Genomic DNA, 25,067 nt, shown 5'->3' with positions numbered 1-25,067 from the left:
GAGTGGCGTGATGGTAGGGCAGCACTTGGCCCCGGGTTAGGGAAGTCTCTTTAGTCTAGAACCAGAGGGTTGAGAGGATTTAGTCAACTAATAGGTGGTGGATGAGGGGCTGGTGGTGGAGGAGGGGCTGGTGATGTAGCCTGTGTGAAGGCCCAGGGTTGAGGGAGTGGGGGTGAGTGCTGGTGAGCGGAGGTTTGATGGGGTGAGTGAATGAGAGTGTGAGCGGGGATGAGTGGGGTGTGAGTGGGGGTGAGTGAATGGGGTGTGAGTGGGAGTGTGAGCGGTGATGAGTGGGGTGTGAGCGGGGATGAGTGAGTGGGGTGAGTGAGTGGGAGTATGAGCGGGGGTGAGTGAGCAGGGTTTATGCAGGGAGGTGCAGAGTTGGGAGTGGGTGGGTTGGGTGCTGGATGGTGAGAAGCTCTTCTGGAGAGCTAAGCAGGGCCTGGGGCCTCAGGCTGTGGCTTGGCCTTTTCCCCAAGAGCACTGGGGAGCCATGGGGTGCTATCGAACAGTCACTGCAGACTGAGCAGTGAACGGACAGCAGGTGGGCAGGGCTGTCCAAAATCTAGGCCACAGGGGATAGATGAGGAAGTTGAGTCCAGGGAAATGGCTGAGTCAAGGGATACTGTTGAGTCCCCTCTGCCTTGCAGCGCTTTGTCATGGCATCGTGAGACCACTCAGAGGTGCCTCCTGTGGCCTGGACCAGAGCCCCAAGGGCTGTGACCAAACCTGCCCATTTCCCAGCACAGGCCTGGCACCCACTCCTGGCCCTAGGAGGGATGAGATTTTGGAAAGGACCGTGTGAAGGGGCCCTGGTCCCACATATCTGCCCAAGGAGGGGTGGGGGGTTCTGACCCAGGCTTCTTCCCCAGGGGCATTCTCTGACTGGAAGGAGACCCTCCAGGAACCCAGCGCCCCAGCCCCCACTGCAGCCTCCGGTTGCTCCTGACACAACAGCCTGTGGCACCTCCTCCTACGAGGCCCTCCCCGGGGTGCTGGGGGATTCAGACTCGGAAATGCAGGCCAGGGAACGGGGATCATGCTTCCCTGTCTCCCCACCCTGCGCTGAACGGTCGAGGAGACCGAGGGCGGCGCTGATACCCCACATGCTTCCTTGGGGTCATTTTTGAGTCACTTTCGGTAGTTTATGTCCTTCTAGGAGTGTGGCTGTTGTGTCTGGATGGTCTGATTTCTTGGTGTACAATTGTTCGTGGTGTTTTCATGGAATCCTTTTATTTCTGTCAGGTCGGCAATAATGTTTCCTCTTTCATTTCTGATTTTAGAAACTTGGGCTTTTAATTATTTATTTATTTATTTTTATTAAAGATGGGGTCTCATCATGTTCCCCCAGGCTGGTCTTCAATGCTGGCCTCAGCGATCCTTCCACTTCCGCCTCACAAAGTGCTGGGATGACAGGCGTGCGCCATGGTGTTCAGTCTCTGATTTTAGTCATTTGTGTCCCATCTTTCTTTTCTTGGTCAGTCTGGTGAAATATTTGTCAATTTTGTTATTATTTTCAAAAAACCCACCTTCGGTTCTGTTGATTATGTCTTGTTTTTCCATTCTCTGTATTTTTACTTCCCATCTCCACTCTCACGTTTATTATTTTCTTCCTTTTATTCACTTTGCGTTTAGTTCTTTTTCTAGTTTCTCAAGGCGGAAGGTTAGGTTTTTGATTTGAGATTTTTCTTCTTTCTTTGAATGTAGACATTTGCAGTTATAAATTTCCCTTTCAGCACTGCCTTAGCTGCATCTTGGAATTTTTGATACGCTGTGCTTTTTTTTTTTTTTTTTTAAGACAGAGTTTTGCTCTATTGCCCAGGCTGGGGTGTAGTGGTGCAATCTTGGCTCACTGCAACTTTTACCCAGATTCAAGCCATTCTCATGCCTCAGCCTGCCGAGTAGCTGGAATTACAGATGTTTGTGCACCACCCCCCACCCCCCGCCTAATTTTTTTTTTTTTTTTTTTTTTTTTATAGAGACAGGATTTCACCATGTTTCCCAGGCTGATCTCAAACTCCTGGACTCAAGCGATCCTCCCGCCTCAACTCCCACCGCGCTGGCCCGGGCTGTGCATTTGTTTGCATTCTTCTCCAATTAGTTTTCGGTTTCCCTGATGGTCTCTTTGACTCACTGGTTGTTTAGGAGTGTGTAATTTCCACATATTTTTGAATTTCCCACATTTCCTTCACTGTCGATTTCGAGTGTTCGTGCCAGTACAGCTGAAGAACACCTCTGCTTTGGTCTCAGTCCTTCTCCATTCACTGAGGCTCATTTTGTGGCCTGGCACATGGTCCGTCATGGGGAATATCCCATGGGTGCTCGAGAGGACTGTGTATTCAGCTGTTGTTGGGGGGCGTGTGTGACAGATGTCCATTCGGCGTACCTGGTTTCCTGTATTAATCTCCGGAACGTTTCTCACACTAGAAAATCAGAAGCTTTCCACTGTTCCCAGCGCCCTGGCTTTGGGAGAGGCCAGTGAGCCTGTGGCTTGGGAGCCTGGTTGCATGAGAGAAGCATGTGTGGGAACGCCAGGGGCCGGCTTTGAACCCCATTCCCCCAACATGATGCCGTGTGTGGCAGACATGACGCTTGGCTTTGCTCTCTGCGAGTTCCATCTGTGACAGGGGCTACTTGTGCCCCTGGCCTCATCAGCTCAGGCTGAAGGTGGCCCTGGTCCTGACCAGAGGGACTTTGTGAAGCAGAAATAGATGGCCTGGTGCAGGGGCCGAGCCTGGCCAGGATCTCAGCCCTGGGAGTTGTAAAGAAGGCCGGCCTGTACCATGAGCATCTGTACCAAGCTGTGTCCATGTCACGGTGTGCTTGGCATCTGCCCTTGCACAGGTGCATGGCCTGTCTGCGCTCAGGCTCCCCGCCTATGGGACCCAGGCTCACAGAGGTGAAAGAGGCAAGCATGGCGCAGGGGCCTCCGAGAACAGCCAGCCTCGCTTCAATGCTGGGAGACTAACATCTTCCATTTTGTCTTCTGCCCAGGCCAGCTGCGGGCCGTCCAGTGGCTGTGCTACTTCTACAGCGTCATCAAGCCCAGGAAGGCCCAGTGTGTCATCTACCACAAGCTCCAGCTCTCCCTGACCCACAAAGTGGCCGACAAAGTGCTGGAGGGGCAGATCCTGGAGGCCATCAGTCAGCTCTACCTGTCCCTGGGCACAGAGTGGTAAGGGCTGGCTTTGCAGTGGTGGAGGTGGGGGCGGGCAGGGCAGGGAGGGGGGCACAGGGAAGCTGGCTCAGGGCGCCATCAGCCCCTCTCCTTTTGATCATTTGGTTCTTTGGCATCAGATGCTTTGAGCTGGTGGGCCTGGGGTCGTCCCAGGGCTGCTGCTGGCCCGTGAGTCCCAGCTTGAGCCTCCCTTGTTGGGTCAAAGGTCATCTCAACCCCAGCAGAGGCAGTACATGCACTCTGGGCTGTTCTTCCTATTATGGTGGCTTTTGTCATCTGATCTTTGCCTGCCCTGAATCTTCACTCCTGGCCTTCATCTGTCCCCTTAAATGTGACCACAGCAGCCACCTGTGGCTTCTCTCCCACAGAAGACAAAGCCAGTTGTGTCACCTCCTTCCCTGGGGCAGGGTTTCAAGGTCTCACGTCCCATATGTGGCCTACTCCCCTTCCCCCAAGCATCCTGACCTGGTGGGGTAACCATGGCCCTGGCCACCCCACCCATAGGGCCCAGTGACATTGCTGCAGTCACACCCCCTCGAGTGTTGGACTTACTGAGAGAGCAGGGAAGGAGCCAGATTCCATGGGGACCTGGGAGACTGGCTCCAGTCTTGGCCTCAGGTTCACAGAAGGAAATGGGCCATGCTTCTCAAAGTGTAGTCCCTGGACCAGTAGAGCAGCATCCATGTCACCTAGGAGTTTGTGGCAAGTGGGATTTCTAGGGCCTGCCCCAGGCCTGTGGAGCCGGAAGCTCTGGGGGCAGGGCCAGCAAGCTATAAGGACAGGCCTCCGGGTGACTGTGATGCCTGCACACCTTGAGAATCATCGGCCCAGATAGCCTCTGAACACTAACGGCTCCTGGTGCATCTGGAGAAGACACAGGTCATGTCTGGGAGGCAGGGGAGATGGACTAGCACACTCCTCCTGCCACAGGGCAGCATGATGCTTGATTCCCTCAGAAGGATGTCCTTCATCTTTTCCATGCCGTGTGTGTTCACCCTGGCCCTCCCAGCAGCCTGGGAAGGGCAGAACACTGCACACACAAGAGGGCTGTTCCCAATCTGCACATTCCAGTTCATCTGTCGCCAGACCCACGGGAGGAGGCAGACTGGTTCCAGGAGGATGAGAGCCCTTGTTCTGACACCTGCGTCTGATTCCAGGGCCTACAAATCCGTTCTGGACTACACCAAACGAAGTCTGGAGATTTTCATTGACCTCCAGAGGAAAGAGGAGGCGGCGCATGCCTGGCTGCAAGCAGGGAAGATCTATTACATCCTGCGGCAGAGCGAGCTGGTGGACCTGTACATCCAGGTGAGTGACAAGGGATGCAGGAGGACCCCTGTGCTGTTCACTCTCTGTCCATCCACCCATCCATTCATCCTTCCATCATCTATCTGTTTACCTGCTCATCCTTCTATCCATCAATCCATCATCTATCCATCATCTTCCCATACACCTGTGGGTCCTTCCATCCATCCATCCATCCTTCCATCATCCATCCATTCACCTGTTCATCTTTCCATGCAACCATCCATTCATTCACCTCTCCATCATCTATTCACCTGTTCGTCCATCCATCCATCCATCCATCCATCCTTCCATCTTTCCATCATCCATCCATCATTCTTCTGTTCACCTCTTGGTCCGTCCATCCGTCCATCCTTCCATCTTTCCGTTATCCATCCAACCATCTTCCATCCATCCATGATCCATCCATTTACCTGTCCGTCCATCCATCCATTCATTCATCATCCATCCTTTTATCATCCATCCATCCATTCACCTGTTCATCCATCCCTCCATCCATTCTTCCATCCTTCCATCATCCATTCACCTGTTCATTCTTCCATCCATCCATCATCCATCCATCTTTCCATCATTCATCCACTCGCCTGCTCATCCTTCCATCCATCCATCCTTCTATCATCCATCCATTCACCTGTTCATCCTTCCATTCATCCATCCATCCGTGCATCCATCATTCATTCATTCCTTTATCATCCGTTCATTCAGCCACCATCCATCCACCTGTTCATCCATTCATCCATCCATCCTTCCATCATCCATCCATTCACCTGTTCATCCTTCCATCCATCCATCCATCCATCCATCCATTCAACCACATATCCATCCATCCATCCACTCATCTCCTGTTCATCCTTCCATCCATCCATTTATCCATTCATTCATCCATCCTTCCATCCATCCATCTTTCCATCATCCATCCTTCCATCTGTTCATCCTTCCATCCATCCATCATCCATCCTTTTATCATCCATCCATTCACCTGTTCGTCCATCCATCCGTCCATTCATCCTTCCATCAACCATCCATTCACCTGTTCATCTTTCTATCCTTCCATCCATCCACCATTCATCCATCCACCATTCATCCATCTGTCCATTTATCCATTCATCTGTTTATCTTTCCATCCATCATCCATCCATCTGTCCATCCCTCCATCCACCATTTATCCATCCTTTTATCCATCCATTCACCTGTTGTTCCATCCATCTGTCCATCCTTCCATCATCCATCCATTCACCTGTTCATCCTTCCATCCATCCATCCTTCATCCATCCATCCATTCAACCATATATCCATCCATCCATCCACTCATCTCCTGTTCATCCTTCCATCCATCCATTTATCCATTCATCCATCCATTCATCTGTTCATCCTTCCATCCATCATCCATCCATCCATCCTTTTATCATCCATCCTTCATCCATTTATCATCCATCCATTCACCTGTTCATCCATCCATCCGTCCATTCATCCTTCCATCAACTATCCATTCACCTGTTCATCTATCCTTCCATCCATCCACCTGTTCATCCTTCCATCCATCCACCATTCATCCATCTGTCCATTTATCCATTCATCTGTTCATCTTTCCATCCATCCATCATCCATCCATCTGTCCATTCATCCATCCGTCCATCCCTGCATCCATCATTTATCCATCCTTTTATCTATCCATTCACCTGTTGTTCCATCCATCTGTCCGTTCATCCTTCCATCCATCCATCATCCATCCACATATCTATTCATCCATCATCTATCCATGCTTCCATCATCCATCCATCCACCTGTTCATCCATCCATTCTTCCATCATCCATCCACCCACCTATCTACCTATTAATCCATCCCTCCATTCATCTATCTGTCCATTTGTTTATCTATACATTCGTCTATCCACCATCTATCCATCCACATGTACATACATCATCTACCCTCCACCCATCCATACATTATCTACCCACCCATACATACATACAGACATACACACATCATTCCATCCATCCATCCATCCATGCATCCAAGCATTAATCTAGCCACACGCCCATCCATCCATCCATGTGTCTACATCTTCTCATCCATTCATTCATCCATCCACTCATTCCTAAACCACTGCTGAGCACCTGTTGTGTGCCTTTTCCCTCCCTCCAACTGGTTCCCTCACATCCTCCCCCAGTGGCCAGCATCTTTTCCCTGAGGGCAGAGGCGTGGCCCCTCACAGTGCACAGCATCTGCTGGTATACAGCACATGCTCAAATAATGCGACCACTCAGTTAACACACAGAACTTGCTCCAAGCGACACGTGGCACATCTCCTTACAAAATGAATCTATCATAGTGACTGTTTTCAGAGGCTTTCCCAAACACAGTGTGATCTGGAACAAATTGTGAAGCCCACGAGCCTGGTGAAGTTTTCATTATTGAGCACCTGCTGTATACCTCCTTGAGCTGAGGAGAAGGATCAAGAGCTCATGGCCAAGAGGGGACCAGGCCCACCCACAAACACTGCGGATGTGGCAGGGATGTGGCAACGCAGAAAGGAGCCAGGGGCTGGGCTCCCAGCAATCTGGGGGCCACGGAGACTGGTTTGAGTGCAGGGGGAGTGGGCTAGGGCTAGCCCTGGTGGTAGGATTCACAGGTATCGGGCTCCTGGGCTGCAGCTGCTCTGTCACTTCCTGGCACTCAGGTGCATCAGTTCATTGTCCTCATGCCAGTGGTGGGGGCAGCCCTCATGCACAGGGTCTGAAAAATGCTCAGGTGTACCTGTAGTGTGTGAGAGGAAGGAGGCTGGCAAAGGTGCGCGTGGCCACCTCGCTAGGTGTGGGTCTTGAGGGAACTTCTGTCTCCTTTCAGGTGGCACAGAATGTGGACCTGTACACAGGCGACCCCAACCTGGGGCTGGAGCTGTTTGAGGCAGCTGGAGACATCTTCTTCAATGGGGCCTGGGAGCGGGAGGAAGGCATGTCCTTCTACCAGGTGAGCTGGCCTGTGGGCTGATGTGGGTGGGCCTCAGTGGGGCACCTGGAGGGCTGAGGCACAGGTGTGGCAGGGTAGAGGTCTCCCACCTGGAGGCAGGGCCACCCATGCACATGATGAGTTTCCAAGTGGTCTCACCGGGAATGATATTGACCATGCCCCTGCCCGAGACAAACGCTCGGGGCCTGGACGTGACAATGGTTCTACCCTTGTACCTGATGACCTCAAGCAACCATGAGTGAGAAGTCCTGTCCCCATCTTCCAGATGAGGAAACTGAGGCTCAGAGAGGCACAGGGACATATCAAAGGACACACAGCATCAGTGGGAGACCCAGGTCTGCATGTACCCCGAAGTGGGACGGCTTCTCCCTTCCTCTGAGCTCACAGTGTTGCTCAGCCCTGGACACAGATAAATGTGGTGTTTTTAGAGCAGAGAGGAGTGCTGGCTCCCCCCAGTCAGACCCCCGGTGCCCAGGTGGGAGAGGCTGGTCTGAGGCTGTCAGGTGTAGCTGGATGGGCCTCAGGTGACTCTTCAGCCCCCAACTTGGTGTCTGAACTGTGTGTTATCCCAGAGCACAGAGCTGTGTCGAGGTGCAGGGGTAGCTGGGGCATGGGAAGCTCCAAGTACATGTTTGAGCTCTGAGGAGGGCGCTGGGCAAGGTGGGTGCTGTGGGAAACCTGACCCCACCTGCCTGTGTGGTAGGACCAGGCCCTGCCCCTGGACTGACTACGGGCAACCGCAAGGTGGAGCTGCAGCTTCAGCTGTGCAACAAGCTGGTGGCACTCCTGGCCACACTGGAGAAGCCCCAGGAGGGCTTGGAGTTTGCCTACATGGCCCTAGCACTCAGCATCACTCTGGGTAAGTCCCCTGAGCCCCCACCCTGCCAGGACCCACACTTTGCCAGAGCCCAGCCTCCAGGTCTGCAGGCCAGGAGCTGAAACAGCTGCTGGATTTTCCTGGTCTCCTGTCCAGGCAGGCAGATCTGCCCAACGGGCTTCCCCGTCCGGCTGTGGGGCACAGACCAAGGTCTCTCACGCAGTGCAGAGCTCCCTGCCTGCCTGAGCTCTGCTTCCTCTGCCTGTTCCTGTTGCTGACCACAAGGGCTGCCCAGTGTGCCCTCTGCCTTCCAGACATGCCAGGCATCTCGTTGGTCCCTGTGCCAGGCTGAGTGGCACATTCCCTTTCTCTTGTGCCCTTCCCACCATCATCAACCACACAGCTCTCTGGCTGATAAAATCCCAGTTCCCCTTACAGCAGTCTGCCCCTTAAGGCCGGGCATCCCTTGGTGCTGTGCCAGGGTCGTCTGTCCCCCTCCAGAGACAGGGAACCCTAGGCAGGCCACATGCCCCAGCGCCTTGTGCCCCGTGGCCCATTACACAGTAGGTGTGCAGCTGACTCCCCAAGGTAGGGGGCTCTGATCGTGCCACACCCAGGAGGAGTCGGATGTCACGTCTGTGGGTTGCCTGGAGCCGGGGAGCCCAGGAGCACCTGGACTGCATGGCTTTTGGGTTCTCCTGGTTAAAACCAGTGAGCAAAGGCAGGTGGCTCTGTGTAGACACAGAACTGGGCCATCCAAGTCCGACTTTCCAAAGCCTCACAGTAGACAGGGGCAGGCCTTATTAGTTCTGCTTTGCACATGGGAAAGTGAGTCTGGGAACCTGGAAGGGACAGCCAGAGCTGCCCAGGTGACCACAGGTGCCTGGAGGCAAGCCAGGCATGCAGCCCCGGGGTCTGCATACCTGCTCCTGAGGGGCCTGAGCCCTCCCTGCCCCAGGGAGCCACGTCCTCACACCTGCACCTTTGGCCTGCACCCAGGGGACCAGTGAACGAGCGCATGGCCTACCACGGCTGGCCGCCCTGCACCACCGGCTGGGCCATGGCAAGCTGGTGGAGCACTTCTATCTCAAGGCCCTGTAGCTCTGCAACTCACCGCTGGAGTTCGACGAGGAGACCGTCTACTACGTGAACATGTATCTGGTTCTCGGTGACATCATCTTCTATGACCTGAAGGTAGGTGGCAGGGGTAGGGCACGGGGTGTTCCCAGACCCCTTGCAGTGGGATCTCCACCCACACCCCAGAGGCCTGGGTTCCAGCCTTCCTTAGGAATGGCCCAGTGGCCTCCCTGGAGCTCTGCACCCAGCTGGTGGAGCCGGCAAGGTTAGCAGATACAACCAAGCTCCCAAGATGGCCAGGCCCCACCCTCAAGAACTCAGTCTCAGCCAGGGAGGCTGACACATGAGTGGGCAATGGTGGCCTCTGGGTAAAGGAGGAGGATTGTAGTCAGGGGGGCCCTCCTGGAGGAGGTGACACCAAACTGAGTCTTGACAGTCAAGTGTCAAGTTGCATTTAACAAAGAAAACAGGGTTGGGAGAAGGACATTTCAGAGGACGGCATCATCCTCACATTGAATCCACGTTGCAAGATCCAACCCAAATCCTGGCGCCTCCTCTAGGAAGCCTGCCCAGGGTGCCAGCCTGCACTGAGTAACTCCTTCCTGGAGTCCCGAGACACTTTGAATCTTCACACCACCCAGGAAGGGTTGGGTGGGACCCCAGTGTCTTACCATTGGGTTCACAGACAGGGAAACCCCAGCTTAGGGCAGGTGTAGTGGGGCGGGGGCCCAGCCAGCCAGGCTGAGACCTTGCTGGGTCGGGTCTGTCTTGAGGGGAGGTGCTGTGCTCCCTCTGCCCCCAGCCCTGCAGGGGTAGAGAGCTGGGACTGGCAGACTCAGACCTGGGGTGTCTCCACCCCTCTGCCCAGCAGGCACCACCCCTCCTCAGCATCGCACCGGCACCTCGTCAGTGCTCCTTAGGGGCTGAGAGGCCAGGGCACTCCAGTCCAGGGGCCAAAATCTTGGGGGCCTTAGAACAACATGAGGAGCTGGGGCAGCCCTAAGACCCTGCCCCGTATCCCCCACCACAGGCTTGGGGCTGCCCGGGAGGCCCTTGCCCAGTGCTGGCGACACCTGGTGATCAGAAGTGGTCCCTGTGGCCTCCCAAGTCCCAGCCAGACAGGGAGGTGCCAAGTGTCAGACCCAGAGGGACACTGCTCACTGCCCAGGGTCTCTCCTGGGACCCAAGGGGACCGACCTCCCAGAAGAGGCCTTTATCTCACTTGGTCAAGCCTGCCGCCCACTCCCCCTGTCCAGGAGAAAGGAAAGGGCCAAGTAGTACCTGAAAGGCCAAAGTCCACGGTTGGGGTCGAGGGGCAGAGGCCTCCTTCACCTCCTTCCCATGCACAGCCCTCTGGGCCTCATCGTGACTATGCTGTCAGCGCAGGCCAGCTTCCCACAGGGAGGCCCCCTCAGAATTCCCCAAGGGCGGCTGTCTTTCCAAGGCTACACCCTCCTCCTTGTATAGGAGACCCTGGACCCAGGGCCCAGAGGAGTGGGAGAAAAAGCCGGGCTGCATGGGGCCTGGAAGGCTGGCAGAGAAGCAGAGGTAAATGGGCATCTTTGCCGATTGCCTCTAAAATGGGGTCCCCTTTAGTCTACACGTGAGAGTGAGCCCTGGAATAGGGTGGATTAGATGTGTCCTGGCTCAGCCTGCTGCTCATTAGCTGCTTCACACACTACAGGCACATGGAAATGCACACGCAAATGCACATGCACACACAGGCGCCCACACACAGACACGTGCACACACACAGGCACACAAACACGCACAGGCACACACACAAGCACACGCAGAGACATATGCTTTGGCTGGCTCCTTCCTGTTTAGTTGGGAAGCCCCCACCCCTTCAGGAAGCCTTTGCCTTCCATCCCCGGCTGAGTCTGGGGTCTCCTGGGCTTCCCTCTGCCACAGCCCGGGCCACCCTGTGTGGTCAGTGTTCACTCCCAGGTCCCTCAGACTGGGATCAAGGACGTTAGGCTCAGCCACACACCCAGCACAGAGTCCAGTGTTCGGCTGGGCGGGGGCCATTGGATGAGCAGTGGCGGTGACTCGGGACCTTCTCACGCCCCTGCTCTGTGTGTGGGGCGGGGTAGTGAGGGAATAGACTGCTGCATCTTGGACTTTCTCATTGGCCCTGGGAGCCATCTTGAGATGGCAAAGAGGAACAGGCCAGGCATGGGTCTTAGAGAGGTCCCTTGGGTGACCCCCATGTGGAAGAGGTGCCAGGTGGGGGATGGGAGGGTCAAGGAGGAGGTCTGGGAAACGGCATCCCAACCCAGGGATGGTGAGTTTGAGCCAAAGATGCATTGAAAACAGGAGTGGATGTCTGGGGAGTCACACTCCATCAATATTTCAGGGAACATTGCCAGAGAGGACACCTGTGAGATGGTTTTGTACCTGGCCTGTCCCGTGGAGGGCCTGGAAATGGTCAGCATGGACAGGGGCCAGAGGGGAGCCTGGGTCACTCAACGCTGTGCCCCTGCTGTGGCTTGGAGCCACGAGTCCTGCATGGAACTGTCAGAGCAGGCAGGATCTGCCCTGACCTCAGCCCATGGGGAAAGCAGCCACTGCCTACAGAGAGGGTGGGACTGGGGCAGGAGGCTTGGGGTGAGTGGGGCGTAGGGACACTCAGGAAGGCTTCCAGGGGTGTCAGGGTCATCCCCACCTCCTGCAGCTGAGACCACAGCAGTGTCACAGGCTTCGGGGCTCATGGGGTGAGCCAGCATTGGCTGGACATGTGGAATGACCTGGAGACAGGAACGGCCTCTGGGAAGACGGGCTCCGAGTCCCCCTTTTGCTGAGCATGGCCTGTCCCCTTCAGGACCCGTTTGATGCAGCCGGGTACTACCAGCTGGCCCTGGCAGCCGCCATGGACCTGGGCAACAAGAAGGGCACAGCTGAAGACCTACACGCAGCCGGCCACCATCTCCCACAACTTCCTCCTGGACTGTGAGAAGTTTATCCTCTTCTACCAGAAGGCCAGGACCTTCACCACAGAGCTCAACATCTGCAGGGTCAACCTACCTCCTCTGCCACTCTGCGGGTGGGCCCCCTGGTTGGCCCTCAGCCACCCTCGCTGAGGACAGCATACAAGGGAATGGGTTTTGTGCAAGGAGGATGGTCTCCTGCCTCTCCTGGTGTCTCCGTGGCTCATTTTCTGGGAAATGGAGGCATGAAAGCAGGGTTCAAATAGCAATAAATGTTTTTTTTGCAATAACATACCGAAGTCCCCAGGGCATCCTTCTCTGTGTGCTTCCTGGGCTGTGTCTACGGGCCAGCTCCTTCCCTGGTGACAGCTCTCTTATCTTGGGGATGAGAAGGACCCTGAGTCCAACAGACCTGGCCAGGTCACCATGAGCCTCGGTTTCCTCGGCGGCCAGACGGGAGATGGTGGTGGAACTCCCTGGGCAGCTCCCTGCTCTCCCTGCTCAGAGCTCTTACTGTACGTCTCGTGCCGCCGTTGCCTTTAACCTTCAGGCCACTGTGATCGGATGTGGGGGCTGCTAGTGTCCCTGTTCACCATTGAAGAAATAGAGGCACAGAGAGGTTAGGTGTCTGGCCCACCGTCACACAGCAGGTAGGGGCAGAGACGCAGAGCCCAGTACACTGACCACCACACCACCCTGCCAGCCTGTAGCCTGGATGGTGTCCCCCATTGGGACCCAAAGTCAGCTCCTGGACCTCTCTTGTGGTGTCAGGAGAGCCACAGGCCAGTGAGGGTGGCGAAGGGGATCCCTCACTCAGTGTCCTCTGCTCTCAGATTTGGTTGGGCCGAGCCTGGCCAGTCCCACCTCTGGCCACTGGTCAGCCCTGCAGGAAGTGAGATGCAGGGATCTCCGCCTGTGTAGACGCTGCTACCCAGTATTGAAAGCCTTATCTGGGCTGACCCCAGCCATCCCCACATGCCCCTCCCCTTCCGGCCCCTGGCCCTCATCCTAGTCCCAGGAATCCCAGGTTTTCCTTCTTGGAATCTCTTGGCCCCAGGGAACACGGCTCACACGGTCTCTTTGCCAGTTTACGCAAGAAAACCGAGGTTCAGAGACTATGGGTGTCCCACGTGATTCTCACATACACTGCACTCTCCCAGGCCCCTTTTTTACACACTTTAAATGAGGTGACTTTCACATCGCATGCAATTAACTATTTCAACGCAATTAATGTGGTGGCATTTGTGCATTCACAGTCCTGTGCAACCACTCTCGCCATCTAGTTTCAAAATGTATTCATCTCCCCAGAAGAAACCTCCCATCCTCACTAAGCAGTTACCCCTTCTTGGTATCCCCCAAGCCCCTCGTTTAACGGAAGGGGAAACTGAGGTCCGGAGAGAGACTTGCCAGTGGGCGGAGCTCTGATAATAAGGAATCAGGCACCCATCTGCTGGTTCAGTCCTGGGTTGGTTTCCACCCAGCAGAGGTGACAGAATCAAGAGGTTCTGGGACCCCATGCTTGCAGCCAGAGCCCTACCCTGAGCCTCCCCACCAGGGGGCAGCAGAGAGCTTTCCAGAACCGGCCGTGCGGCTGGCGGGAAGCAGCAGCTCAGAGCTGCTGACAAACCTCATGTAGACCCCAGATCGCCGTCTCTGTGGGTTGGGCTTGGGAATTGGAGAGGAGGCTGCATGATTGGAAACGTGAAGACAGCACGGCCTGGCTGGAGCAGCTGGAAGCGCCGTCACGTTGACTGAGGACACAGACCTCCTGCCTACTGGGCCGGGCCTGCAGCCATTCTTCTCGGGGTGGGGCCCCCAGGTCCGGGTTGCTCTTGGTCCCCGACCTGCCTCAGAGCCTGGGGAGCTTTGGAACTCTGCCTCCCCATCTCCACCCACCCTGACTGGTGCCATGAGGGGCCTGGATCCTGGGATCCTGTTCCTCTTGGGCAGCAGAGACTGGGGGACCAGAGGAGATGATGGGTCTTCAAGCCCCACATTCAAACCCCAGCCCACCACTGACAGTCTGGGGGTTCGGGATGAGGGAGTTGATGTCTCTGAGCCCCAGTTTTGCCATCACTAAAATGAGGCCGACATACTGGGGCAGAGTGCCAGTCCCCGGGCTAACAGAGACCTGTTTCCTACTGAAAATACCTCTTACTTCTAGGAACAGCTCCAACAACCACACTAGAGAACACTCTACCCAGGCCAACTTGTCAGAGGCACGTGAACCAGAGCGACTCCATCTTGAATTGGGGCTGGGTAAAGGGATGCTGAGACCTACTAGGCCGCATTCCCAGGAGGCTAGGCATTCTTAGTCACAGGATGAGATAGGAAGTCGGCACAAGATACAGGTCATAAAGACCTTGCTGATAAAGCAGTTTGCAGTAAAGTCGGCCAAAGCCCACCAAACCCAAGATGGCCACGAGAGTGACCTCTGATTGTCCTCAGGGCTCATTATATGCTAATTATAATGCATTAGCTGCTACAAGACACTCCCACCAGCGCCACGACAGTTTACAGATGCCATGGCAACATCTGGAGGTTACCCTACGTGGTCTCAGAAGGGAGGGCAGAAACTCTCAGTTCTGTGAATTGCGCACCCCTTTCCTGGAACACTCATGAATAGTCCAAAACTTGTTTAGCGTATGATCAAGAAATAACCATGAAAATAGGCAACCAGCAGCCTTTGGCACCACTCTGCCTATGGAGCAGCCATTCTTTCTTTTCTCTTTTTTTTTTTTTTTTTTTTTTTGAGATGGAGTCTTGCTCTGTTGGCTGAACTAGAATGCAGTGACATGATCTTGGCTCACTACAACCTCCACCTCTTGGGTTCAAGCGATTTTCCTGCCTCAGTCTTCCTAGTAGCTGGGATTACAGGCACCTGCCACCACGCCCAGTTAATTTTTTGTATTTTAATGGGGACAGGGTTTTGCCATGTTGGACCAGGCTGGTCTCGAACTTCTCACCTCAGGTGATCCACCTTCCTCGGCATCCCAAAGTTATAGGATTACAGGAGTGAGCCGCTGCGCCCAGCCAGAGTAGCCATTCTTTTATTCCTTTTCTTTCCTAATAAACTTGCTTTCACTTTATGGACTCGCCCCGAATTCTTTCTTCTGTGAGATCCAGGAAACCTCTCTTGAAGTCTGGATCGGAACCGCTTTCCAGTAACAAACTTGCTTAACCTCTCAGACCCTTCGTCTCTTCATCTGTAACCAAAGACAAAGCCTCCCACGAGGTTCCAAAAGTGTGGAGAGAATGCATGGGAAACGAGGGGCACAGAGTTGGTGTGCAGAACCATATCACAGACTGGGTGTCAAGCCACTGTCATACTGGAAGTAATATCATGCTCTCCCCCACAAGTTATGAGGAACAATATCATAGGGGGGTGTGTACCTTCTCCGGTAGTGGGAGTAGTATCATCATCTCTTCCTTTAGATGACAGAAACAATATCACAGGTGGGTATACACCCCGTGTGTTTTTGGAAGCAATGTCATTCTCTCTTCTTCTAGGTTTTACGATTCATATCACAGGTGGGGTGTACACCCCTTAGTATATTGGATGGCGTCTCATCCTCTTTCAACCTGTATCTTTAGAACAATATCCCATGGGGGTTGTATATCTCTTCAATATTGTTAGTAATACCATCTTCTCCTTTCCTGGATATAAGAAACAATATCACAGGAGGTGTGTACACCCCTTGCAATGTTGGTAGTAATATCATCTCTCCCCTGTGGTTATTAAGGACAAAATCCCAGGGTGGCTGTACGGTTCCTACTTTATTGGGAGTAATATCATCCATTCACCCCCTGGATATCAGGAACCATATCACAGAAGAGGTGTCCACCCCCTTCGATATTGTCACCCATGTCATATTCTTCCCGCCTGGATATTAGGAACGATACCCCGGGGTTGGGGGCGGCGTACACCCACTGCGATATCGAAAGTAAAATCAGCCTCTTTCCCGCTGGATATTAGGAACTCTATCACAGGTGTGGGCGCACCTTCTGGGATATTGGGAGTACTATCAGCCTCCACACTGCTGCATATTAGGAACAACATACAGGGGGCAGGGTGGTTACACCCCCTGTGATATTGAGAGCAATATTCTGGTCTTACCCCTGTACATTAGAAACTACATCACAGGGGTCTGTACACCTTCAACGATATTGGGATTCATGTTATCCTCTCTCCCACTGAATGTCAAAAACAATATCACATAAAGGTGTACACCCCCTGCGATATGGCCAGTAACATCATCGTCTCTACCTTTGGATACTAGGAACAACATCACGGAAGGTGTGTACACTCCACTGCAATATTGGGCATAATGTTATCCTCTCTTCCCCTGGATATTAGAAACGATATCCCTGGTGGAGGGAGATGGAGTACATTAAGAACAACATCACTGGCTGGGTGTACTCCCCCTGCGATATTGGGTGTAGTATCATCCTCTCTTCCCTAGGATATTAAGAATAATATCACAGGAGGGGTATACAGCCACAGTCCCTGTGTTATTGGGAGTAATAGTGTCTTCTCCCACTCTAGATATAAGGAAAAATATCCCAGGGTTTGTGTACATCCCTTGTGATATTGAGTATATTGTCATCGTCACCCAACATGGATATTGGGTGCAGTGTCTCAGGGGGGTGTACACCTTCTTCGATATTGGGAGTAATATCATCCCCTCCCCACAGGATCGTAGGCTAAATATCGAAGGGGTTTTACCACTCGTGCGATATGGGCAGTAATATCATGCTATCCCCACCTGGATGTTAGGAACTATATCACAGGCGGCTATACACTTCTTGGCATATTGGGAGTCTTATCATCCTCTCCCATCTTGGATATTATGAAAAATATTAGAAACGAGGTGTACACCTGCTGAGATATTGAGAGTAATATTATGCTCTCCTCTTTGGGATATTAGGAACAATATCGCAGGAGGTGTGTGCAAACCCTGCGATATTGGGAGTAATATCATTCTCTCCCCTTGAATATAAGAAACAATATCACAGGAGGATGTACTCCCCCTGTGATACTAGGAGTCATATCATGTTGTTTGGAACAATAGCACAGTGGGTGTGTAAAATTCCTGCGATATTGCCACTAGTATTATCTTCTCCATCCCAGTATATAAGGAACAATATCACAAGGTGATGTACACCCCTGTGATATTGGGGGTAATATCTTCCTCTTCCCTGCTGGCTTTTACTAATATCTTCCTCTCCCCGGCTGGATGTGAGGGAAAATATCACAGTGGAGATCCACGCCCCTTGCGATATTGGGAGTAATATCATCCTCTCGTACCCTAGATAGAAGGAACAAGATGATCGAAAGGATGTACACACACTGCGGTAGTTTCAATAATGTCATCCTCTACCCTCTGGTTATTAGGAAAAACATCATAGAGGAATGTACACTTTCTGCAATATTGGGAGTAATATCATCTTCTCCCTGCCGGATATGAGGAACAAGCCTATTAATTATTAATAAATATAATAAAAATTAGTAATCATCGACATTAATAATGACAAAGATACTAAATATTAATACTGATTCAGAATATTAACGATGAGTATTAATATTAACACTATTAATAAAATAATGATATCAACAATTAATCTTACTTAAATCAATACTAAGTGATGCCGGCAAAAAAAATATTAAAAATTAGTAACATTAATAAATGATATAATTATTAAAAATTAATTTTTGTCATCCATCATCTATTTAAAATAATTATCCATATTGTAAAATATTAATTAATAGTAATATTGATAATTATGACAATCGATTCTTGATGTTTAAGAATTATATCACTGTTTCCTGAGCAATACACTGAAGGTGTACACCCGTCTGTGAAAGAGTTCATTATTTCCAGAGGGGGAGACGATATTACTCACAATATCTTAAACAGGCTATGAGTCCACCATGGCTCCCAATAGCTAAGGGGAGGAGAAGGGGTGGCTATTGGGCCCCACCTCGCGGGGCCTCTGCAAAGCCTCTACCTGGGCTTCAGCTCCCACCCCGGCACCCTCCAATCTTTTCACACAGACTGGAGAGCTATCTATAAAAAACATTCATCTGATCCATTGAAAACTCTTTGCTCACTTCAAGTACACGTCAAGCCTTTCTCGAGGTTCCCTGCTCCGCCTGGTTCTGACACCAGGTCCCGCTCTAGCTCCAGCCACCCCAGGTCCTCCTGGGGCCTCTGGATATGCTGGCCGCTGTGTGCATCACATTCAGGCACAGTGATGGGCGGCAGAGCGACCCCCAAAGGAATCCCGGTCCCAATCCCTGGAACCTGGGACTGTTCCCTCATGCGGTGATAAAGGTGAATTCTGAGGACAACCCAGGTGGGCCCTAAGTGCCACGACCTGCATCGGCAGATGAGGGGTGCAGAGGCTGAAGGCCCTGGAGCAGGATGCTGCACACCCACATGGGAGGAGGCGGCGCCAGGGAACAAGGCGTGCAAGGCCCGCAGCTCTGCGCACCTGAATGGGCCACGAGGGCCTCTCCTGGAGCAAACACTCTGGTCTCAGTCCATGGCTCCTGCCCTCCAGAGCTGTGGGAGAGTGAGTATTATTTTCCAGCCCCAGGTGTGTGGTCAGGGTCTCAGCGGCCACGGGACACACACAGGCACCTTCCTCAGCTCTCACCCAGAGGGAAATGTCATTTCCTCAGGAAAACGCCGCCTGGTTTCTAGGAGTGCAAAGTTCCCTCTGTCAGGGGCTCTCGGGGCACCCCATGTCCTCTCTTCATAGAAATCACCCCGGTGTCTCTCCCTGCAGTTACCTCGTGGTTCTTTCACTTGCAGTCCGCACTAGGCTGCAAATTCCATGAGGGCAGGAACTGTGGGCTGGGCTTACACCACTGCACCATCAACAGGACCCGGCCGAGCCCAAACAGCAGGCGCTCAAGAAATACTTGTCTCTGAATGACATAAGCACAGTATTCCTCAGCCAGTCGTCTGTCTGTCCGTCCGTCCGTCCGTCCGTCCGTCCTGGTCAAGGGCTGATCCTGCAGGATTCCCTAACCGGCCTCCATGGGACTCAGCCAAGAGTAAAAACATGAAGTGGGGGTGTGGACTTGAGACTGGGAGCCACATGAGAGTCTGTGCATGAAAGTTTAACACCCACTGGGAAATTTTCACTTGAGTACCTCGGATGAAATTTAAAAGCGCACTTTGTTGAATAAACATAGGCTTGATTCAACCATTCCAACCTATACTTCGTTTTTTGACAGATTCTTTTCTTCCCAAAATAATTGGTTGATGTATTCAAAACTGAATACGGGCTCTAGTTAGAGGGCCACTTTGCATTGTGTAGAAGCCGAGATGGGGAGAGAAACAGGCAATGGGAAGAATTCCCGTCTTTGTGCTTAGGAAGGACGGAGGACAGAAACCCGTCAAGTGTCCAAAGAGCCCACAACTGCCTTCTTGAAGGGCCAGTGTAGAATTCTGAGGGTTTCACTGTTCCACCTGTACTGGGTGGGTCTCTAATTGCGATCTAAGACTTAAGATGCCGTAAGGCTTTAAGACTTGCCCTTTGTCTTAGAGAATCCTGGGCATGGGAAGGAAAATGTGGGTGGGGCATCAGGATCCTCAGAGGCACAAAGCCTCATGGGTTATTTTTCCAACTGAATCTCCCCCGCAGCCCATCCTGAGGTGGGGAATTACTGTCACTCATTCAAAGAATGACATCCATCGCTTAATAGCAAAAGAATTCTGCAGGCAAAGCAGCTCTCCCAAGAGGCTGATTTGTGCCCAAGAGTGTCTAAGTTCTGGTCCCGCCAGGCTGCTGCTGTGGGTGCGTGGAACAGCGCAGCCCTGACACCTGAGCCACGCCCACGACCGTGTGCTCCTCTCAGTGTAAACGCAGTGACAGCTGGGATGGAAGAATCCGCCTTTGCTGGAGCTTAGATACAGCTTTCCTGAACTCTCTCCTCATTACCTAGATGGCATCTGAAGCCTGAATTAGCTTCTAAAAATAGCAAGTCACTCCAGCCGTGACTCGGGCAATTAGTCAAAGTAGCACTGACAAGAAAAAGGCCAATCCCAAGCATGGCCCTGCGTGGACAGCAGCTGTGAGTGGCACTCGTCAGGCAGAGCCTGTGACCTCAGCCATTCTTGCCACACAATGGGATGCGCCTGGCAGATACAACCCCCTGAAAGGGCACACACACGATCCTGCTAGGAAATTCCCCAAGGAGTCCCATGGGAGCGAGAGCCCCAGGCTACAGTTCAAACATCACCAGCACTTTGCTCTGTGGGTGTAAAGAACTATAAATTGGTGGTGAAAGATAAGGTGGCATTTGCTACAGCGTTAAGGTAGAAAAAAGCCACTGACTTCTCTGTGAGAACCACCTTGCTCTGTGAATCTGCAGGGAGACCAGTTTTCCCATGACTGGTATCCCTCACGACAGCCGAGCCTCTACTGAAGTCGGTGGCCAGACGGGGCAGGGGGTGGGGGTCCCGCCCCTGCTACAGCAAGGGACCTGCAGCAAAGCACAGCCGCTGGCCGGGGTAGTGCTGCGCCGCATGTGTGGACATCTACAAGGTGCTAAAGGAGAGCGAAGCCAGCGATGGCTGGAACCCAATGGCATTCAATGAACAGGGGTCAAGCACGGGGCCCAAGAAAGTCCAGGGAACGAGTCGGGGCCAGCCTCTGCAAGGGAACTGGGCCAGCACAGCACCAGGGAACGCAACAAGGAGAAGTCCAGGAGAGAGATGGCCCTCAGCTCGAGTGTGAGGCACAGGAGGCTGCAGCCGACCTCACGGTCCCTCTGCTCCCTTCCCTGCACTGGAAGTCAGTTCTGAAGAACCCGGAACAGAACTGCTGTTTTCCGAGGTTCTGTGCCAAGCTGAACTAAGGAGTCTCCAAAAGGGCTGGGAGTTTTCACCGCAAACTCCGGAGGTGGTTTGGACGTGAACATCTAAGGTAAAGGCCAGCGGCTGCTCTTCAGAAGGCACCAGGCAGCCAAGCCACTGATACGACCCTACTTGCCAAGATGGCCACCGTCCCGTCTGCAGCTGAGTGAGGACCCTCTCTGCAGCAAAGGCCTGTGGAACTCCCACAGGTCCTCATGTCCAGTTCATGACCATAGAGGTGGGTCAGCTTATCAGGGACCGGAGGGGCCACCATGCGGGTGTCAGCACCACGCCCATGACCGGCAGGATCCACTCCTCCCAAAGCACATGTTGGTGAAGCTACCTGCCCAGGAGGGCTTGCTTTCAGCTCTCTCAAGAACCTCTCGTCTCACCAGGAAGGCTGTGGTTCCAGGCAGCGGCCCCCAGTGGACACGGCTGTGTCCCAGAGCTCGTACATACCAGGCACTCAAACCCCTTTCTGCAGGCTCCCACAGCTGGCCCTGCAGCCTCGCTAGTCAACGCAGGCAGGAGAGGCAGGCTCCAGAGAAATGGTGCTCACCGCTCCCCTAGTCTAGGTGCGATAGAGACAAGACCCTGAGAACTGAATATATCATCTCACTTTTAATCAATAAAGACAGATTCTCCCTAAGGCAGAGAAGCTACAAAATTTACCCTGTTCTGTCCAGTGTGACCGACATAAAGTCAAGCTAATAAAGAGTGGGGGTGGGGGGTGGAGAAGAGTAATAATAAATCTGGCTCATTCTTAGCACAGAAGAAACAAATTGCCAAAATAAGTGAAAGAAAGCAATGGGAGGAAACGGGGTTCTCTTACCCAGACAACAGCATTCAGGCCAGTGTCAGCGCCCAGGCTTATTTCTGTGCCCGGGACATTGTTGCTGATCGTGGCCGGCACCACACACAGGGGGATGCAAAGCTCCTGGCGGCGGCCTCACACCTCGGCCATGTCGCACGCGCTTTTGTAAGCCTGAAGCAGCAGGGCCAAGCGGTTAGCAGGGGGTGCCGCGTGCTCACCTGCCAGCCCCAGGGCCTGCGCTGCGGTCCAGGAAGGGACAGAAGGGGCCTGAATCACCAGGGGAAGCCGGTTCATGCGGGTCAAGGGGCCGAGGGGAGCTCTGGAGGCCGTGCGGTAGCAGGACAGGCCTCAGCGACACAGGGGGCTGCCTGGGCACAGCCCAGGTCCTCGTGAAAGGGGAGGCCTGCAGGCAGCACAGCAGGGTGGGTGTGAGGCAGGCAGCAGCGCAGGTTGTAGGCAGTGGCGAGTTAGTCACGAGCAGGACAGCTCAGCTCTCGGCATCTCATCGTGGGTAAGGGAGGCCAGGGCGATCAGCAGGTTGAAAGGCAAAGCCAGTCCTATAGCTTTCTGCAGGCAGGCCACGACCAGTGGGATGGGGCCCACAGCTGTAAGGACCACACCAAGTGACAGCCTTCATCGTGCAGAGGCAGCCTCCACACTCAGGCAGGGAAGGAGGCATGCAGCTGGATTACCGGTGGGCCACACTCAGCCCCACGCCACATCTCTGCTCACCAGCAGGAAGCCACACACAAAGCCACACAGGCGAGCAAGAGCCCGAGTTGCTGCTCTGGGGTTCCACTGGGAAATGGGTTCTGGTGTCAAAAAGGGGAGCGGTTCCGAAGCCCATGTGCACCGGGGTTTTCCAGACTCCACCTCAACGTGATAACCAAGGTAACAGCAGGACAGGTCTACACGCTCACTGTTCCCACCTCCAAGCGGCCCCACACAGCAAAGTATTTTTGTCATCCACTTGGCGGCAAAACCAACTGTTTATGGACTTGGACTTGTCCCGCTTACTGTGAATATCCCCACATCTGCTGCAGAAATGCTACTGTTGGGACGCAGGGCCGGGCCCACATTGCCCCAGGAGAGTTGAACAGTGAGTGACCCAGGCTCTGCAGCCCTGGTGCAACCCGAAGCATTGTGGGCCGAGGGCTTCGGACAGTGGGTGGAGATCTGTGGCAGATGAGTTCACAGCGTGGTGGGTAGGAGGGTAAGGTGGATGGGTCAGTGCTGGGCGACCACGAGGTGAGCTGTGAGCAGGGTCCCCCACACCCCATGGCATGGCCTCCACGTCCTCCCAGGCCCAGCACATGCCCAGCTCTTGGGCTGCTCTGTACAGGCTCTGCCTTGCAGGCTCTGGCCATGGCAGTTTGTGCAGGACTTCCATCCAAATGCCAGCCTGCTTGCCAGCCAGAAACACTCATCTGGGGGATACTCCCTGGTCTGGTGCCCAGGATGTGGCCCCGTCAGCACCACCAACCATGTGGGGGGCTCCTTAGGCTTTTCAGACAGGTGATGTCACTCCTTTCCTGGGGAATACCCTAGCTCAGGACTGACCAAGACTGGCTGCGGGGAGCTGGTTGCGTCTCCAAGAAGCCCTCACCGGAAGCCGGAGGGTGTGTGTAACCTGGTGCCTGAGGCACACAAGAGGGCAGGTGGAGGAGGTCTCGGCTCCTTAACTCCACATTGAAATCTGTGGGAATGGCCACATTGCTGCAAATCCTCTCTCCCCTCTTCCCTATCGCTCCTCTTCTCCTTCCTTCAGTCTCCAAAAGAGGAGAGGGAAGCTTCAAGACAGGGGAGACCCTGCCCAGAAAAGCATAAAACTCTCAAGACCGAACACAGCCGGGCCCCTGGGTCCGTGGTGGGGCCACTATGACAAGGAATTACTCACAAGGCTGTGGTCACCGTCACCTTCGTGACACCTGACAGCAGCGTGGCACCCACCTACTGTGTTTCTGATGTGACCTGATCAAGCTTACAGGACAGAGTAATGCACCAGCCAGTGCTAGGGAATGAAAGGAGTCCAAGAGAAACACCCTGCAGCCATATCCTGAGAATGTGTAACACCTGCTCTGAGGTATTTCATTCATTCTGTTCTGCCCGGAAGACCCACTCACCAGCACCGCATAGATTCTGAGGGGTTGTGGCGTCATCTAAGCATCAATGCTGGCAAGAAGGAAATCACGATTGAGGATGATGACTTCACCACATCAGATCCGCCCAGGGCTGCGTCCTGGGCACAACACAGCCACATCCTGAGCCAGACTCCTACTATGGAGCCCGCCCTGTGCTTGGAGAGACATTCCGCAGCGTCCCTTGCCTCCAGCCCCAGAGGCTGGGAGCATCCCTTCTCCCAGTTCTAACCAGAAACCTCCCTGGACGGTGCAAACATCCCCTGGGGCACAATCACCCCATGAGAATCACCGAATTTACTGAACAACTGGAGCCATCCACAGACCCCAAACATAAATGCTGCCCAGGGCCAGGCCATGAGTCACAGGGCACAGAGGGTGTGGCCAGACAGGGAAGAGACGCTCCCACCCATCCTCAGCCTCTGACGGCTGCAGGACAGTGGCTGGAGCGACCCGGAGCCATCCACATCAAGTCGCCTCATGCCCTCATGTCCTGAGTTCGTCACCAGCTCCTGTTCTACAGCCAGACAAGCCCAGTTCAGACCCAAATCCAAACCTTCTCAGGATTCATCCTGTTTGGCCGTCAGTAAACAGGACTCTGGAGAAAACAGCTGCCATGTTCACATCTAGGTCCCTCTCCCTTCAGGGGTCCACAGAGGGACCCTCAGCAGCTTTCTCATCCCTGTCCTGGCTCCCGAGCAGCTGTTGCATTCGCCAGGGTGACCTTGATCGGCCGGCGTCACTCACCCATCACGAGACTAGAACCACAGCACTCCCAAGACAGCCTCATTTCTCGGAGCTCAGGATCAGAAGGGCAATGAGGACACACACATACACTTACCAAGGTGGCTGTGCCTGGCCAACGGGAGCCTCAACTAACTACACGCTCCAGTTCTTTCTCTATTGTAATCAGTTAACTTAAGGCCCAGCGCGGTGGCTCATCCCTGTAACCCCTGCACTTTCAGAG

The 25,067-nt window shown here is 53.7% G+C and overlaps 1 protein-coding gene and 2 long non-coding RNA genes across 3 annotated transcripts in view; 2 read left to right on the top strand and 1 right to left on the bottom strand.

Moving 5' to 3' along the window:
- The first annotated feature begins 2,300 nt into the window (after positions 1-2,300).
- On the top strand, positions 2,301-8,097 carry LOC141409981 (uncharacterized). Its single transcript, XM_074036515.1, has 4 exons — positions 2,301-2,348; positions 2,907-3,175; positions 4,336-5,144; positions 8,027-8,097. The coding sequence occupies exons 1-4, from the start codon at positions 2,301-2,303 to the stop codon at positions 8,095-8,097; spliced, it is 1,197 nt and encodes a 398-aa protein (XP_073892616.1).
- Positions 8,098-8,313: 216 nt separating this feature from the next.
- On the top strand, positions 8,314-12,568 carry LOC135969862 (uncharacterized). Its single transcript, XR_010585233.2, has 2 exons — positions 8,314-9,465; positions 12,173-12,568. It is a non-coding gene; the product is annotated as an uncharacterized lncRNA (long non-coding RNA).
- LOC141409997 (uncharacterized) overlaps positions 12,017-25,067 on the bottom strand; it is a 32,571-nt gene continuing 19,520 nt past the window's right edge. Inside the window, exons 2-3 of the long non-coding RNA XR_012433183.1 lie at positions 12,691-12,863; positions 12,017-12,508 (exon numbers count right to left, since the gene is read on the bottom strand). This is a non-coding gene — a long non-coding RNA (uncharacterized lncRNA). The remainder of the gene's footprint in view (positions 12,509-12,690; positions 12,864-25,067) is intronic.

The sequence above is a fragment of the Macaca fascicularis genome, chromosome 3 (genome assembly GCF_037993035.2).
Source record: "Macaca fascicularis isolate 582-1 chromosome 3, T2T-MFA8v1.1".
In the NCBI taxonomy this organism is placed as follows: Eukaryota; Metazoa; Chordata; class Mammalia; order Primates; family Cercopithecidae; genus Macaca; species Macaca fascicularis.
This window is presented reverse-complemented; position numbering and strand designations above follow the sequence as displayed.

Coding starts and splice junctions, on each gene's coding strand:
- LOC141409981 (XM_074036515.1), top strand. CDS start 2,301: ATGGGGAATATCCCATGGGTGCTCGAGAGGACTGTGTATTCAGCTGTT. Junction 3,176..4,335: donor CTGTCCCTGGGCACAGAGTG/GTAAGGGCTGGC, acceptor GTCTGATTCCAG/GGCCTACAAATCCGTTCTGG. Junction 5,145..8,026: donor TTCCATTCATCCATCCATCC/GTGCATCCATCA, acceptor GTGTTATCCCAG/AGCACAGAGCTGTGTCGAGG.